This window comes from Palaemon carinicauda, chromosome 1 (assembly GCF_036898095.1).
Source record: "Palaemon carinicauda isolate YSFRI2023 chromosome 1, ASM3689809v2, whole genome shotgun sequence".
NCBI lineage: Eukaryota > Metazoa > Arthropoda > Malacostraca > Decapoda > Palaemonidae > Palaemon > Palaemon carinicauda.
Window position 1 is genome coordinate 201,296,153 of NC_090725.1, and position 17,057 is coordinate 201,313,209.

At 38.0% G+C, this 17,057-nt stretch overlaps 1 protein-coding gene across 1 annotated transcript; it reads right to left on the minus strand.

The window, feature by feature from the left end:
• Positions 1-14,652: 14,652 nt before the first annotated feature.
• LOC137637791 (uncharacterized) lies at positions 14,653-15,027 on the minus strand. The gene has a single exon (XM_068369905.1). It carries the CDS (start codon positions 15,025-15,027, stop codon positions 14,653-14,655), a length of 375 nt encoding a protein of 124 aa, XP_068226006.1.
• Between the last annotated feature and the right edge of the window lie 2,030 nt (positions 15,028-17,057).

Below are 17,057 nucleotides of genomic sequence, written 5' to 3' on the forward strand. Positions count from 1 at the left end.
GAGAACGGAACAAGTACCTTCCGGTATTGATGTTGTATTTACCATAAATCCATAAATGCTGAGAAAACTGTGTAAACTTTAGTATGAAATTGGATATTTGTATCAGTTCACTTTAAGATGTCATATGGAATGGTCATCCGACCAAACCAGCTATACTCCTGTGATGGAGATGTTAACACTGTTCTTAAAGAATAAACTATTTTAAAGTTAACTTACTTAGATTTTACTTGAAGATGTAACATACTAAATCTAATCTATAACACATTTAAGATGACATTTGAAGAGAACCTAAATGTGTGTTAACAACAGTAGCACACCAATATATATATATATATATATATATATATATATATATATATATATATATATATATATATATATATATATATATATATATATATATATATATATATGTATATATATATATATATATATATATATATATATATATATATATATATATATATATATATATTGGTGAATATTAATGTTTTCATCAATACACTGGATAACGCGAGTGTTTCACGGGTCTTTGAATTATGTTACCATTGAAACAATAAGGTAAAGTGGTTTTCCGCCAAATTCCTATTTCAGAATATCACGATACAGATAATCAAATGAAGATTCAAATATGTAGGAGAAGATGTGTAATATTCGTTTGTCTCAGTCCAGTTTGACAAAAAAGAAACAAAGTATATCAAAAGCAAAACTTCATAACTTTACCTATTGTGAGCCATAAAACTCTTTATCATTAAAAAAACGAAGAGAAAAATTAGAAATGGTGAACGTAAAGAGGAAAAGGAGGAAAAATTGCTCCGGAAATTAAATGGAAAGGGCAGCTGTTGCTTTGATTCTCTCGAGCAGCTTTAAACACGTAAGGAGTGACGTGGTGTTTCATAATAGCACTGCATCCATGGTGTAATAAACTTGTCGCTGGAAGACATAGTTCCTCAGAGGAAATTGCTGTCATTACAGGAAATTAAAAGCAGCACTTAGGCCCTCCAAATAAATAAAGAAAGTAGATGCATCTGCATTTAAGGGAGTACTAGTGTTGGCTCTACTTTGCATTTACGAAAAGATTATTAGTTACTTGATTTGTTTCAGGGCCCAAGTATGGAAGGTGGAAGGTACTCCACAGGCCCGGCAATCAGAGAGCCCGGGACAGTAGCTCATTTATTTTAAGTTTTCTTTTTAGAGAATAAACAAAGTCAAAGGAAGGGTGCTCATGGAGCTCATGCTCCCCTAAAAATCGAATCAATTGATTATGAATCCATAAAGCACATATGCATGGTCATGTTCTTGTAATAAGAGTAGCATGACGAAAATTGTGCAATACAATAGGGAAATAATGGTAAAATTCAGTGGAGTAAGAAAGTTACAAACTATATCATATATGATTTGAACCTGCTACTAAATAGTTACTAGATAGTGATTAGTTGACTATTAATCACAGGCATTACTAGAGTTGGGCCGTAACTTTCGTCTCCTCTTAAGGTGTATGAATCAATGATTATCTTTTATTATTCTATCATTTACACGATAATTTAGATGAGTCTGAACCCGTGAACAATCTATTGCTTGAAAGTCTGATAATATAGTATACGAATACCTTTAACTTCTAGTTAAAGTAATTGCTTGGCATGGATAATTTTTTTCCTCTTAGTTTGCATGATAAGATAATGATATACAGTACAGGATGGTACTCTCACAATGTCCAGCGTAAATATTAATGGGATTTAGGGAGTAAATTCAGACTCTTCATAGATTATTATACATTTGGAATTAGGTTCATAACTGTGTGCAAAAAATATAAACATATATTTACAACCGTATAAATGTGTCTGTACTGTTACAGACTGACAATCACACTCACCGAAACACACACACAAATACACACACACATATATATATATGTATATATATACATATATATATTTATATAGGTATATATACTGTATATATATATATATATATATATATATATATATATATATATATATATATATATATATACAGTATATGTATATATATATTTATATATATACATATATATGTGTATATATATATATACATACATATATATATATATATATATATATATATATATATATATATATATATATAAACTAGAATCACGAACTATCCGAAGTAAAAATTCGGGATATCACAGGCACAGCACCAGAAACAGCAACACAACACATTAATCTCTCTCTCTCTCTCTCTCTCTCTCTCTCTCTCTCTCTCTCTCTCTCTCTCTCTCTTACATAAAAAAGAGAAATTATCTGGCTACATATATATAAATATATATATATATATATATATATATATATATATATATATATATGCATATATATGCATATATATATGTATATAGATACGTATATGTGTATATATATATATATATATATATATATATATATATATATATATATATATATATATATGTATTTATATATATACACACACACATATATATATATATATATATGTATATATATATATATATATATATATATATATATATATATTCACGCTATGCTCTCCTTATTCCCAAAGTGTGGGAGAGAGGTAATAGTCACACCCTAGTAAGAGGGGTGCGTTTGCGTGTGTGTTGTACCAACCGTGTGTCACACAATTGTACATAATTCCTTTTGTATATAATATGCTTGTATCTTCGCTCTTCCCTCGCACTCAAACGAACATGAAAATTCATGTCTGCTGTTTTGCTCTGAATATTGTCTGTCTTGTGTACTTGTTATGTCCTGTTGCCTTGAGGTTTTGTATATAAGGAGAGTGTTCCACAATAATATAACTCAGTCGTTTCCAATCTGCCTTTGAGTTCACACCCTCTCTCGGCACCGTCACATTGGTGACCCCGGAAGTCGACTCGCTCCCACTGCCTTCCACCCCCACCTCCCTCGCCCCTCCATCGGTGGTACTATGACGGAGGCTGACTCTACTCCGGCAGTTGGCACTGCGGCCGCTCCATTGAAACTTTCACCCTTCGCCAGCGGAGAAGCGTTCGCTTGGTTTCAACGCGCTGAAGTCCACTTTCGTATCAGGGGCGTGACTCGCTCAACCACCAAAGCGGATTATGTTCTCGCGGCGATACCCGAGGACACCTTCCCAGAAATATCCGACTGGCTTTGTGAACAAGGAGACACCCCAATAGAGTATGACGCCCTCAAATCATACCTTCTGCAGCAGTACTCGCCGTCGCCAGCCGCCCGTATAGCAAAGCTTTTTCAGCTCTCGCAACAACCGTTGGGGGACCAAAGGGCTTCGTTTGCCCTCAGGGAAATGACCAGTATCGCTCGCCTTCAACCTGCCGCAGACGGCTCTCCTCGTGAGGTGAACCTACTCCGTGCCCTTTGGATACGCCGTTTACCTGAACCTGTGCGCGCTGCCATACCCGATGTCGATAGTTTACCCATAAAGGACTTGATGACCAAAGCCGACGCCCTTATGGACAGCCACTTCAAGACCTCCATCAACGCAACCACCCCTGACGACGAGGATGCCTATTCAACGTCAACCGAAGCTGACATGAACGCAGTAGGACATACACGCCTACCCCGTGACGTGCCGAAGCGGCGACAAAGCCGCCCACCACCCACCAATCGCTCGCGCCCCAACGAACGACTTCTACAGCCACTTACTACCTCCCATCCGCCGCAGTTTTGCTACTACCACTTCAGATTCGGGGCAACCCCGAAGAAATGTGCCAAAGATTGTCAGTGGCCAAAAAACGTGTAAGTAGGCCATCGCTTGTGGCGGTGGCCTCCCATGTTTCTAATCTTTTCTTTTTACAGGATGCAGGAACGGGCGTGCGATTTTTGGTAGACACGGGTGCTTGTAGTTCTATTTTGCCGAGGAAACTCTTCAAGGCACAACGTAGTCTGTCTACATCTGCCGACGTCCGCTTGGTAGCTGCCAACGGATCTGCGATACCCACCTACGGTTACGAAAGCCTCACATTATCGTTCGGAAACGGTAAATTCAGTTGGAAGTTTCTCGTTGCTGACGTCACAATGCCAATCCTCGGTGCGGATTTCCTCTCTCATTTCCACCTTCTGGTCGATGTCGCCCACCGACGATTGGTCAACGCAGACTCGTACTTGTCGACACCTCTTCAACCCGCCTCCTCTAACCTCGCTCTCCACATCAGCGCACCCACGGATGCCTACGCCCACCTCCTCACGTCGTACCCGGAAGTTTTCCGTCCAGAACTTTGCCAAACGCCCACGGTTCCTGCCAAGCACGGTATTTATCACCATATCAAGACGACGGGACCCCCAGTCTTCGCAAAATTCAGACGTCTGGCACCGGAACGATTGGCAGCCGCCAAACAGACGTTCGCCGAAATGGAGAAAATGGGCCTTTGCCAAAAGGCCTCCAGCCCATGGTCGTCACCCTTACACATCGTTCTGAAGAAAGACGGCTCCCTCCGTCCGTGAGGGGATTACAGGTGCCTGAACATGCAAACAGAACCGGATCACTACCCCCTCCCAAACATTGCCGATGTAACCTCCTACCTGCACAAAGCGAAGGTTTTCTCTACACTCGACCTCTTGAAGGGGTATTATCAGGTGCCTATGAACCCAGAAGACATCCCCAAGACCGCCATCACCACTCCGTTTGGCACATACACCTTCAATTACTCTTGTTTTGGCCTTCGTAATGCTGGGGCCATGTTTCAACGTCTCATGGATGGCATCTTAGGGGACCTCCCTTTCTGTGTATGTTATGTGGACGACATACTTGTGTTCTCCTCCTCAAAAGAGGAACACCTCCGTCACCTGCGCATCGTGCTCGACCGCCTGCAACAAAACGGCCTTGTAGTCCGGTACGACAAGTGTACCTTTGGCGCCAACGAAGTGTCGTTCTTAGGGCACCGTATCACTCCTGAAGGAGTCCATCCCCTCCCTGAGAAGGTAGCAGCCGTTCAGAATTTCCCCACGCCCTCGACCGTCAAAGCTCTGCAGGAATTCTTGGGCATGATCAACTATTATCACCGTTTTCTGCCAGCCATTGCTGCCACTCTTGCTCCCCTCTATGCCTCCCTCAAGGGCAAGCCAAAGGACTTGAAGTGGGGTCCCCTTCAAGAAGCAGCCTTCTGCAATGCAAAGAAGGCCCTATCAACTGCTGCGGCTCTCACTTTTCCTATCCCACACGCCCCTCTCCTTCTCTCCACCGATGCCAGCGACGTCGCTATTGGTGCAGTACTCGAGCAGGTGGTCAAAGGCTCGCCCCGCCCATTGGCCTTCTTCAGCAGAAAACTGTCAAAGGCGGAATCAGGTTATTCTACCTTCGATCGAGAATTGCTGGCGGTGCACTTGGCTGTCCGTCACTTTCGCCATTTCTTAGAAGGTACGCCCTTCGTCATTCGCACAGACCACATGCCTCTGGTGCACGCCTTCACTCGACAGTCTGACGCCTGGTCCGCCCGTCAACGCCGACATCTCTCCGCCGTAGCTGAATACAATTGCACCCTCCAATACGTCCCTGGGAAAATGAATCCCGTTGCCGATGCCCTGTCAAGAAACACGTTGGCTGCCGTTCAACTGGGATTGGATTACAACGCCCTGGCTGAAGCCCAACGACAGGATCCAGAGTATCAAGCTTGTAGGACATCCTGCACGTCCCTCCGTTGGGAGGATTTTCCCCTCGAAGACTCCAACACCACCCTCCTCTGTGACGTCATTACTGGTAGACCGCGACCTTGGATTCCTGCTCCCATGCGCCGACAGGTGTTTGATTTCATCCACGGCCTTTCACATCCCTCGTGCCGTTCTACTGCACAGCTGCTGAAGGCAAGGTTCATTTGGCACGGCATTTCTAAGGATGCTAAGGATTGGGTCCGTGCCTGTACTTCTTGCCAAACTTCCAAAGTACATCGACACACGGATTCAGGAGTGGGCACCTTTCCTCAACCTCAGCGTCGTTTCGCACACATTCACGTCGACGTTGTGGGCCCCCTACCCACATCACAAGGACATTGTTACCTGTTTACCGTCATCGACCGCTCCACTCGTTGGCCTGAAGCCATTCCCATGGAAACTGCAATGTCCGCCTCATGTACATCTGCCTTACTCTCTGGATGGATTTCAAGATTCGGTATCCCTGAGCATATTACTTCTGACAGGGGAACCACTTTCACCTCTCAATTATGGACGTCATTAGCGAATCTCCTGGGCATCACCCTACATCAGACAACGGCCTACAACCCCGCTGCCAATGGAATGGTTGAACGTTTTCATCGCACCCTCAAAGCAGCTTTGATGTCCCGCTGCAAGGATTGCAACTGGTTTACTCAGCTTCCCTGGGTCCTCCTTGGACTAAGGACCACTCCTAAAGATGCCCTCGACGTCTCGGCAGCCGAAATTGCGTATGGCGACCCGTTGGTCGTCCCTGCCGAGTTTTTTCCTTCTACAACCTCCTCTGACGATCTCCAGCGCATACGTCACGTCGTGGGAAAATTTACTCCGTGCCGCCAGACTTACAAGCCCCCAGCGAAATATCACATACCAACGGACTTGCACTCTGCAATGCACGTCTTCCTGCGCAACGACACCAGCAAGCCACCACTAACGCCCCCTTACACGGGCGCTTTCCTTGTGATCCGACGCAGTCCGAAAGCATTCCTCCTAAACATTCGGGGCAAAGAAGACTGGGTCTCCATTGATTGTCTAAAACCTGCTTATCTTCTGCCAGATGACCCGCCTACAGTTCGCCTCTCTAGATCAGGGCGCCCTATTTAACATGTACAGTATGTCATTTTTAGGGGGGGAGCCATGTACCAACCGTGTGTCACACAATTGTACATAATTCCTTTTGTATATAATATGCTTGTATCTTCGCTCTTCCCTCGCACTCAAACGAACATGGAAATTCATGTCTGCTGTTTTGCTCTAAATATTGTCTGTCTTGTGAACTTGTTATGTCCTGTTGCCTTGAGGTTTTGTATATAAGGAGAGTGTTCCACAATAATATAACTCAGTCGTTTCCAATCTGCCTTTGAGTTCACACTCTCTCTCGGCACCGTCACAGTGTGCAAATTCATAGTAATGATGGGTCGTCCACATTAGTGTATATTGTGTATATGTATATATATATATATATATATATATATATATATATATATATATATATATATATATATATATATATATATATATATATATATATATATATATATGTTTCCTGCGATTAGGCTAACTCAGTTAACGGCTACCTAGGAGTTTTCTAAAATCCCATCAATATATACTTAAATCCCCCTTACTTGTTATAATATATATATTTACACACACACACATATATATATATATATAAATATATATACATAAATATATATACATATATATATATATATATATATATATATATATATATATATATATATATATATATTTATATTTATATATATATATGTTACAAAAGATGCTAAAGGATTTGAATAGAGAAAGCAGAAATATAGGAGTTAAAATGAATATGAGTAAAACTAAGATAATGTTCAATGGAAATGAGGAGAGCCAACAAATCCAAGAACAGCAAATTGATCTCTTTGCAGCGAGCTTCAACAAGAAACTTCTTTATCTCATTGAATGAGATACAACTAATGCCTTATGTAAGTCAGCACTAATTAGACCCATTGCTCATGCTTTTGATATTGAACTTGATAGCGAGCTGTTCAATTAGATTTCGAAGGCTTGTGCTATACTGAAACCTAATGCTCCTCCCAAGGCTATTTCTTGGTCGTTGGATAAAGTTCTGCACTTTACTCCTCGATGGTTAACACTTCTACTCCTCCAAAGAATCTTACTCAAATGTCTATATTTTTGCTTGTTATGCCTTCTGGTGCTATGTCAGCGAGATTGTGACCCTTAAGGGCTGATAGCCACATGGAATTCTTGAAATCAGGGTAGGTAAATCTTTTCCCTGATCCTTCATTCTTGGCAAAAAATGAACTTCCCACGAAAGGCTGGGGGACTTGGAAGATTGTCCCACTTCAGGACGACCCTTCTCTGTGCCCTGTGGAAGGCCTTAAGGGGTACCTGTTAAAGAGCCGGTCCTTTAAAGGCGGTCAACTTTTTAAATGGGAGGTGACAGGATCTAATCTTTCTCTGAAACAGCTAAGGTCCAATCTCTCATATTTTATTAGAAAGGCGGACCCTGATAGTATACTATCAGGTCATGACCCTAGCAAAGTTTCATCTTCCTTAAATTCTTTCCGATCTATGTCCTTTGCAGGCTTACAGGCTTACAGGGTCTGGAAATCTTCAAGGATGTTCTTCAAAACATTACTTACGACAGTTGAAAGAGATTAAACACTATAGTGGCCGCTGGTAGTGTGATTAAACCAGCTTCTTAAGTGTTGTATTAGGACTCTTATAGACTGTATAGTTGGGACTTTTCAGTCTACATTGTGCAAAGGGGACTCATGTTCCTCTTTTCAATCTACTATTTAATAATGTAAAGAGTGAAAGGTGATATTTTATCTTTTATGTGATGAGTGTTACTATTTTACTACTCTATTATATAATTTTGGGGTCGGAAAGCTCCGTTTTTTTTTACATATCCACTGCTTATAATGTTACAACTGATTACTATTACATTCATGCCTCTTTAGAAACAATAAAAGACTGCTTTTTCTTTTTGTATTTCCTTTCATTGGAGCCACTGAACAAAATGAGAGTAGTGTACCTCAATTTTTAACCCTCCTTTTATAGACTTTGGTCTTCTCATCTTCTGGAGACAAAGATCTTCTCCACAGTGATTGGGACTGTGATGTTGATTCCCTTTGCTCCTACTTTTTTACAAACATATCCCTTGCTACCATAGTTAATAATCCTAAAGGAAGTATGATGGTCTATGGGGTGTAAAGGTTACAACTAGCACCTTTTCTGTTCAGCCATTCAAGGAGCAGCAATCGCATAACGGGAGGTCCCACACTAAGAATAGGGAGGGGATGGAAAAGTAACGGCCATGTCAAAATCCGTTTTTTGGGCTCAAGCCATGTCGTCGTGATGGAGGTGTACCAGAGAATTATCATTCTCAGTTGTGGCCAGGAGGGTTGTAGTATTCTCCCTGCCACAACTGAGAATGATAATGCTCTGGTACACTTCTAATAGGACGACATGGCTCGAGTCCAAAAAAACGGATTTTGACATAGGAAAAAATCTATTCTTGGGTGAGACAGCCATATCGTCCTGATGGCCCGCCCGTTACTTTTCCCTCCCCTCCCAATTCTCAGTGTGGGACCTTGCATCATGCGATGGCTTCTCCTGGAATAGTTTAACAGGAAACGTGTTAGTTGTAGCACAATGAGATCGGGAGTTGTAACCGCGCACTTACCCACGTATCCTACCCTCTCACTTATCCTTCGAGACAAGGTTAACTCTATTTGCGGAAGGATAACCATTGTTTGTTATTAACACTTGTACTTTCAAGCAAGAGAACTCTACCCCAAGACTGTGAAAGACCATGGTATAAAGACTATAGCACTGTCCAAGACTGAGGAACAATGGTCTGACTTTGGAGTGTCCTTCTCCTAGAAGAGCTGCTTGCTATAACTAAAGAGTCTCTTCTAGTCTTACCAAAAGGGAAATAGCCAATGAACAATTACAGTGCCTTAGTTAACCCTTTGAGCAAAGAAGAGCTGTTTTGGTAATCTCTGTGTTTTAAGGTGCATGAGGACAGAAGAGAACATATAAAGAATAGGCCAGACTATTCGGTGTATGTATAGGAAAAGGGAAAATGAGACGTAACCAGAGAGAAGGATCCAATGTAGTACTTTTAAAGGACCCAATGACTTTCTAGGGGTAATATTTCAATGGGTGGCAGGTGCCCTTACCAACCTACTACTGCTATCATCTCGGGGAAAGAAATAGATAAGATTTTTGTCTTAGGATAAATATACTGAAATGAGAGCTATCATTTAGAGAGTTTATGCTTCAGCTGCTAATGAAATGAAATGAATTTACTTTCACCGAAAAAGAAACATTTTCTTTGTGCAATTCAAGAACATAAATGGTTGGCTACCCTTAAATTTTCACTCTATGGTGTAAAGCTAATTATTCCTCCTTTGTTTAAACCAGATGGCGAAACTCTGAGAAAAGGCAACCCTTCTGACCGATATGTTTGACAGTAGGCAGAACAATAAGATGAAAATCTGTCTCATTTCAGTTTTCCTGAAGCTAAAATGGCTAATTCAGCATTTTAGTTCCGTAAAAGGAATTTCTTGTACTTAACCTGGTTGCTTATGGGGGTTGCAAAACCACTGTTTTCTTAGTTTCTAAGTTGTCTAGTTTCCTTACAAGTTGGCAAGATGAGATGGAGGAGTGTCAATGTTATTCCATTAGGTTAGTTTCAATCATGTAGCTCTAGCTTTCTTTAGCGCCTATATTATCTAATGTTTGTGAATATCTTTTAGTAGGACTATAAAATGCGCTTGTGCAATATTTGGTTAGGTCTTGAAAACAGGCTTGTTTCTATTGCAGCTGATGCTACTCTAGTTTTATTGATTTAGTCTCCTGAGTTTAGACTTGGAGTTACTAAATCTTGAGTGCTGAGATCATGCTGAATTGAGTGTATGGTGTAATTATGGGAGAAATATAAACCTAAATGAGGTGTTCCTTTTACTAAATACAAGTCATAGACAAATTTAGATGACATTGTTGATGACGAAAAACATTAATTCTATCTCTTTAAATGTACAAAGATTGGTAGACTAAAAAAAGTTTTTTCTTTTTAATTTAGGGAGACTAGTTTACCTTGAAGATATTTTTCTTATTCTTTATTTTGCCATATTTTGTACATTGTTCTTAGGTTTGATCTTCCACACCTATCCTTCATATTAAATTGTTTCACCAAAACCAGGCCAAATGTCATTTAGCGCTGATTTTTTATTAGTATATTATATTATCTACCATATAGTACTATATAATTATGCACTTTGGTAGGTAGGTAGAGCGAATCTACATTGTGGAAAGGTTTTCTTAAATGTGCAATGGAATCAGTATAGCTTCCAAGTTTTTTGTTGTTGAGCAGGTTGACATGAATCTTGATTTATAGTTTCTTTTGTCTTGTTTATTTTTCTGTTATTTATCGGGGTTTCTGGTTTGCTATATATGTTTCATACTTTATTCTTATTAGTTTCGGCTTTATTACTTGCTTGCTTTCCCTATACGGGACTTTGGCCTTTAGCATTCTGCTATTCTGAAAAAAAAGTAGCCAAGAACCCATCACACAATAGTACTTATGGAAATTGGTAAAGACTCTGTTTGAGTTAAAGAATTAATAGAATAACTAGAAATGTTGTCATAACTTGTTTATCTTGGGTCTTTTAATGTTATGTGTTTTAGTACCAAGATGGATCTCCCTTTTTTTCGTCTGTTAAATACAATAATTTCCCTAGTTCTGGGTTCCCCCAAGGAGAATACTATTTAGTTTATCCTATGTGCTGTTAGTAGGATTATTTTAACACTCAAGAATAAATTATTTCTTTCCAGTTTTCAATAAGAAAATATCGACCTAAAAAAAAAAAAGAGAAAAAAAAGATACTTTTTTATATTGTCATAAATGTCAATTTATAGAAAAAAAAAACTTCATAATGTTTCGGAACAATATAAAGAGTAACTAAACATTAATAACAATATGGTTATCACGCCCTTGTGTTTGTAAAATAATCTGTAAATGATGCATAGTATTTTGCTGACTACTAATTTCATACGCCGAGGTGTACAATAATTTTTGTTATTACTTCTGCCAAAGAGATTTTAGTTTTGCTCGATATGTCTGTTCTTTTAAAAGAAAAAGGTTATCCTCGTAACTAGCAATAAGCGGGTTTGATACTTGGGAGACATAGGAACTTTACCTTTGAATAATGAATGACCGTATAAATAGTAGATTGCCTAATTATATATCAAATATACCGGACTTAAGAAACCGAAACCTGACGCATTTTTATGATGTATTTTGGTAAATCGATTTAAGAATCAATTCATCCTTGGTTACAAGTTGATATGTTCTTAAGTATCTATTTGTTTTTTGTGCACAGATTTATTTTGTTGCTGCGTGCCTCCTCCCATATTTTCTCTCGTCATACATGGCCGTGCTATTTTTCTTTAAGCTTGTTCAATAAGTTTTTATAAGCATGTGTACATAATAAAGTGATGCACATCGTAAAAGATGTCGAAATAAAGAAGAAATAAATTGGCGAAAGTAGAAATGGCTATTATTGACAAGAAATTACTTACGAAATCAATCTAATTCTATTATTTATGCTTTTACAGCTCATTGGGAAGATTTGAACAACGTCGTAACGTATGTTATTTCGGTACCCAAGATATTATGCACTGAAGAAATTTGGAAATGTGTGCTATCAGATTGCAACTGATGAACAATGGTCTTAACGATAATGTAACCTGATTCCAAACTTTGGTTGCGATTGCCTCTTTTAATCATTAAAGTCTATGGATTATGGGTCACATGTTAGTTGTGATTCATTGATGAGGTTGAATGTCCCAAGCTTATAATATAATTATATGTCCTATTTCTCTTATTCAGCTTTAAGCGACAAAAATGGAGAGTAGTTTCAAAATGTTAAAATGCTAACAATAATTTCTTCGCTGGTCGCAACAACTATAAAATATGAATTAGTAATCTGAATACGAGGCCAGCTCAAAAGATGAATAGCATCTTGGTGATTCCAGTGAAGGTTCCAGTGTCTACATAAAATTACAGTGATCCTTTGTTTAATAAATCAAGTGAGGCATCATATTTACCAGTAAATAATAGTTTTGCAATGGTTGAATTCATGTGAAAATCGTATCCCTTTTGCTCATTATAGAGACATAAATCAGTTAATATCAAATAGGGGATAGGGAATTGTATCACCCTCACTATGCTGCGGTCCCTTTCAATATGATTTACTGTATATTCACGGAATAGCGACGCAGGTCTGGAAAATTACCCGAAACGAAGGAGTTTGTATCCAATGAAAGAAGCTTGATATTTTTATTGTCTAAAGTTGCAGTCATTATTGTCCTCAACTTAGAAGAAATATATCATGAAAATTTACTCGTCTACAGCAAATTGATACCTGATATTTTCATGGAATATAGTTAAACCCTTCCACAAATTCGCCCCAGAATTTCCTTTCCCGTTCATAAACAATAAATGATAGGTTGTGCAAGATGTTCTATCCACACATCTATCCCTCTTAGAGATTAGCATCCTTTCTTTTTATATTTTTGCCATGGTTTCCACGACGATGAAAGTTAACAACATAAATAAATTCACTTCATTAGGGTGTACTTTAGATTACTGCCATCATCCAGCGAAATGAAGTTTAGCTAAATGCTCGATATATGTTCAAGAACTAAAAGCAGAGACTTGGAACGAACAAATAGAAACAAAAACTCATCAAGCGTAATTAGGCTAGAGACAAAAATAATCCGAATCAAACACTCCAATTAAATACAATGATCTTCTTATCTTATCCATAATTGCTCTCTTCCTTCGGGTTTAATCCCAGTGACCTAGAGATTTTCCAATTAGGTTGTCTAATAACCGCACTACTTCCTCCATCATTATTCTTGTTTAGAGATTTACATCATTAATGACAAAGCGTATCAAGTCGCTCTTGAGCCGCAGCGCTAATGGTATTCCCCCAAATAGATAGGTATGGAAGTTCAAAAGATCACATATTTACACGTATGGCAATGCTGCTTGCCTTTGTTATTTTGTATTGTGGATGAATCCGTGCACTATAAAACTCTTATTCTCTCTCTCTCTCTCTCTCTCTCTCTCTCTCTCTCTCTCTCTCTCTCTCTCTCTCTCTCTCTCTCTTTATATACTGTATATATACATATATATAATATAAGTATATATTATATATATATACATATATATATTTATATATATATGTATATATATATATATATATATATATATATATATATATATATATATATATATATATATATATATATATATATGTGTGTGTGTATATATACATCTATGTGTGTGTGGGATTATTGTCTGCTTCGATGATAATATGTATATCACATTTAGGTTCAATTGCATATTTGGGGAACATCTTTAGAAAGAAACTCGAAATGTTTATATCACCTTGAAAAGAAAAGATAGTGATGATAACTAGTGGATTGGAAGACTGAATGTGTCCACGTAAAAATGGCTTAAATTGATAAGTTATGTTCGGTATGTAATGTTTATGCACACAAACACACACACACACACACTCACACACACACACACACATATATATATATATATATATATATATATATATATATATATATATATATATATATAAAAATATATAATATATATATATAAATAAATATATATACACATATATATATATATATATATATGTATATATATATATATATATATATATATATATATATATATATATATATATATATATATATATATATATGCTAGCTGGCTGCTGGGTCCCAGCTAGGTTTGTCCGAATGTACATATACTGTATATCAAGCTACAATTGAATACAGCACCACGACCTTAAATGTAAGGATCTGACAAAACAAACAACAACCTTAGAAATGAATATCAAAAGGAGGCATCACAAATATATGGAAAAAAATTGAAAATTCTTACCATTCACTGGAGAGCCTTTTCGTAAACTTTGCTCTTTGTTTTTTCCTCCGGTGACAAAATGAAGAGGCGTTTCGGAGAGCCCACTCCTGAACACGCCACATAAAGTTGCCCTTGAGAAAAGCAAGGTTGCTCTAAGTTGATGTCAGGGACTCTGAGAGACTGTGCCTGGGCTTCATTGGTGGTCATTGCAAAAGCCAACCTGACTGCGAACTGCAAGCACTTGCAACTGGAAGGCAGATCATTAGGGATGATGGGAATTCGCGGGATGAAAACATTCTCGCCAGTTCCACACCCAGTCAGGATCTGTGCTTCGGCCAAGTTCAAATACAGGATTTTGATGATAAGTCGCGTTCCGTTACAGAGTTTTGGACTGTCCATGTTTCGAAGAAGAAAAATTGGGGCTCCAACTTTGAGGTGCAGGACATGAGGAGGACATCCTGAAGGGTCCAAAGAGTTTACAGTTTAGAGTCCATGATTATGTTGATCGAGTCATAGGATGTCTCGTTGCCTGGTAGCATTTTCAGTAACTGATGATTTAGGTTGGTGACTAATGCATTCTAACGGCTAAGATTGCTCTCTCGCAAAATCAATCCGGTTTGTAGTAGTTTTGTAAGATGCTTGGGAACACTGCATCCATCAGGTCATCAGCAGGTTTGACCAGGGTCCAGAAGTTGCTCTATTTATTATACATACACACAGTTTCTATTCTAGTCTCTGTGAGCCCAGAGTCAGGGGTGTTATAGACATGAAGTTATGAAAAGCTTTTCTCTCTAGGCTCCTTCTACGCAGGCACCTATTTTGACAATATACAGTATGCGAGCATTGAGTATTTTCACCAAAAAATATCAACTGAATAATTGTGATTATCTAATCTACTTGGTATGTGAAAACCCATCTCCATGTCGAATTTCAGTCCCATCTGAATGACGGCCTGTGCACCTATCGTTAACATACACACATACATACATTGCCAAATATATACATATAATACACACACACATATATATATATATATATATATATATGTATATATATATATATATATATATATATGTATATATATATATATATATATATATATATATATATATATATATATATATATATACATATATATATGTATATACTGTATACATATACATATATATATATATATATATATATATATATATATATATATATATATATATATATATATATATATATATATATATATATATATATATATATATATATATATATATACATATATATACAGCAGGCCCCCGCCATACGACATTAATCCGTTCCAGAGTTGGTATCGTATGGCAAAAATGTCGTATGGCGGGTAATAGAATAGCTAATGCGAGAAAAACCCCTGGTAAAAACATTGAAAATTAGTATGTAACAAAATACAATACAGTAGTATAGTAAGCACTGTACTACAGTATACTTATATATAATATACATGTACTGTACAGTATATAATTAAATAACATGTACAGGATAAATAAAAATTATATACTGTACAGTACTGTAAAGGAAAAATTAAATCTTATTTACCTTTGGAGTGACGTGACTTGAGCTGGTAGTGGGTGGAGGCAGAGGGGGGAGGAGACGGTAGATAAAAAAATGTATCAATGCTAAATATGTTATGTACACTTAATAAAAAATTTATTCTTACTATTAAACACTTAAAATCAAAAATGCTTTTTTTATTACTTTTGTCTTTTGAAATTTTTTTTTTTTTTTTTTAGAACTTGAAAAATTACATTTTTAGCTTTTTTGACAGAATCACTATTATCGTCTTTGCTTTCTGATACTTCTCTTTTGGAGGAATATCTATCCAAAGAAGCCTGTATCTGACGATTCCTCAACATATTCCTAAAATGACTCATACACTTATCATTAACACTCTGCATAAGACGACTTGCGTGAAGTTTTTCTGGGTGTTTCTTTTCAATGAAACTTGTAAGGTTTTCATACCAACCGATAGCTTCCCTTATTTCTGACGATATCGTTTCTTCAGTCTCTCCCCCGTCCTCGCCACCACTAGAGCTGTGCTCTTCTTGAATGATCGTCAACTGCATTGCCTCCAACTCCTTTAAGTCTTCAGTCGTAAGCTCCTCCTTGTGCTCCTCGATAAGGTTATGGACGTCAGCCTCATCGACAACAAGCCCCATGGACCTCTTGATTGAAATTATTTCCTCAACATCACCCTCAGGGGCAGGATCATTAACGGCCTCGTCTTCAGTTGAGGGATCGAAACCTTCAAAGTCTCGTTCTGCTACAACAGGTGGTCACAATTTCTTCCATGAGAAGTTCAAGGTGCGCCGTGAAACCTCATTCAAAGCTGTGTCGATCATCTTCAGGCATTGAACGATGTCAAAATGCCCCTTCCAAAATTCACGGACGGTAAGTTAAGTGCT

Excerpts from the sequence above, each read along its gene's own strand:
- LOC137637791 (XM_068369905.1), bottom strand. The coding sequence starts at position 15,027 with ATGGACAGTCCAAAACTCTGTAACGGAACGCGACTTATCATCAAAATC.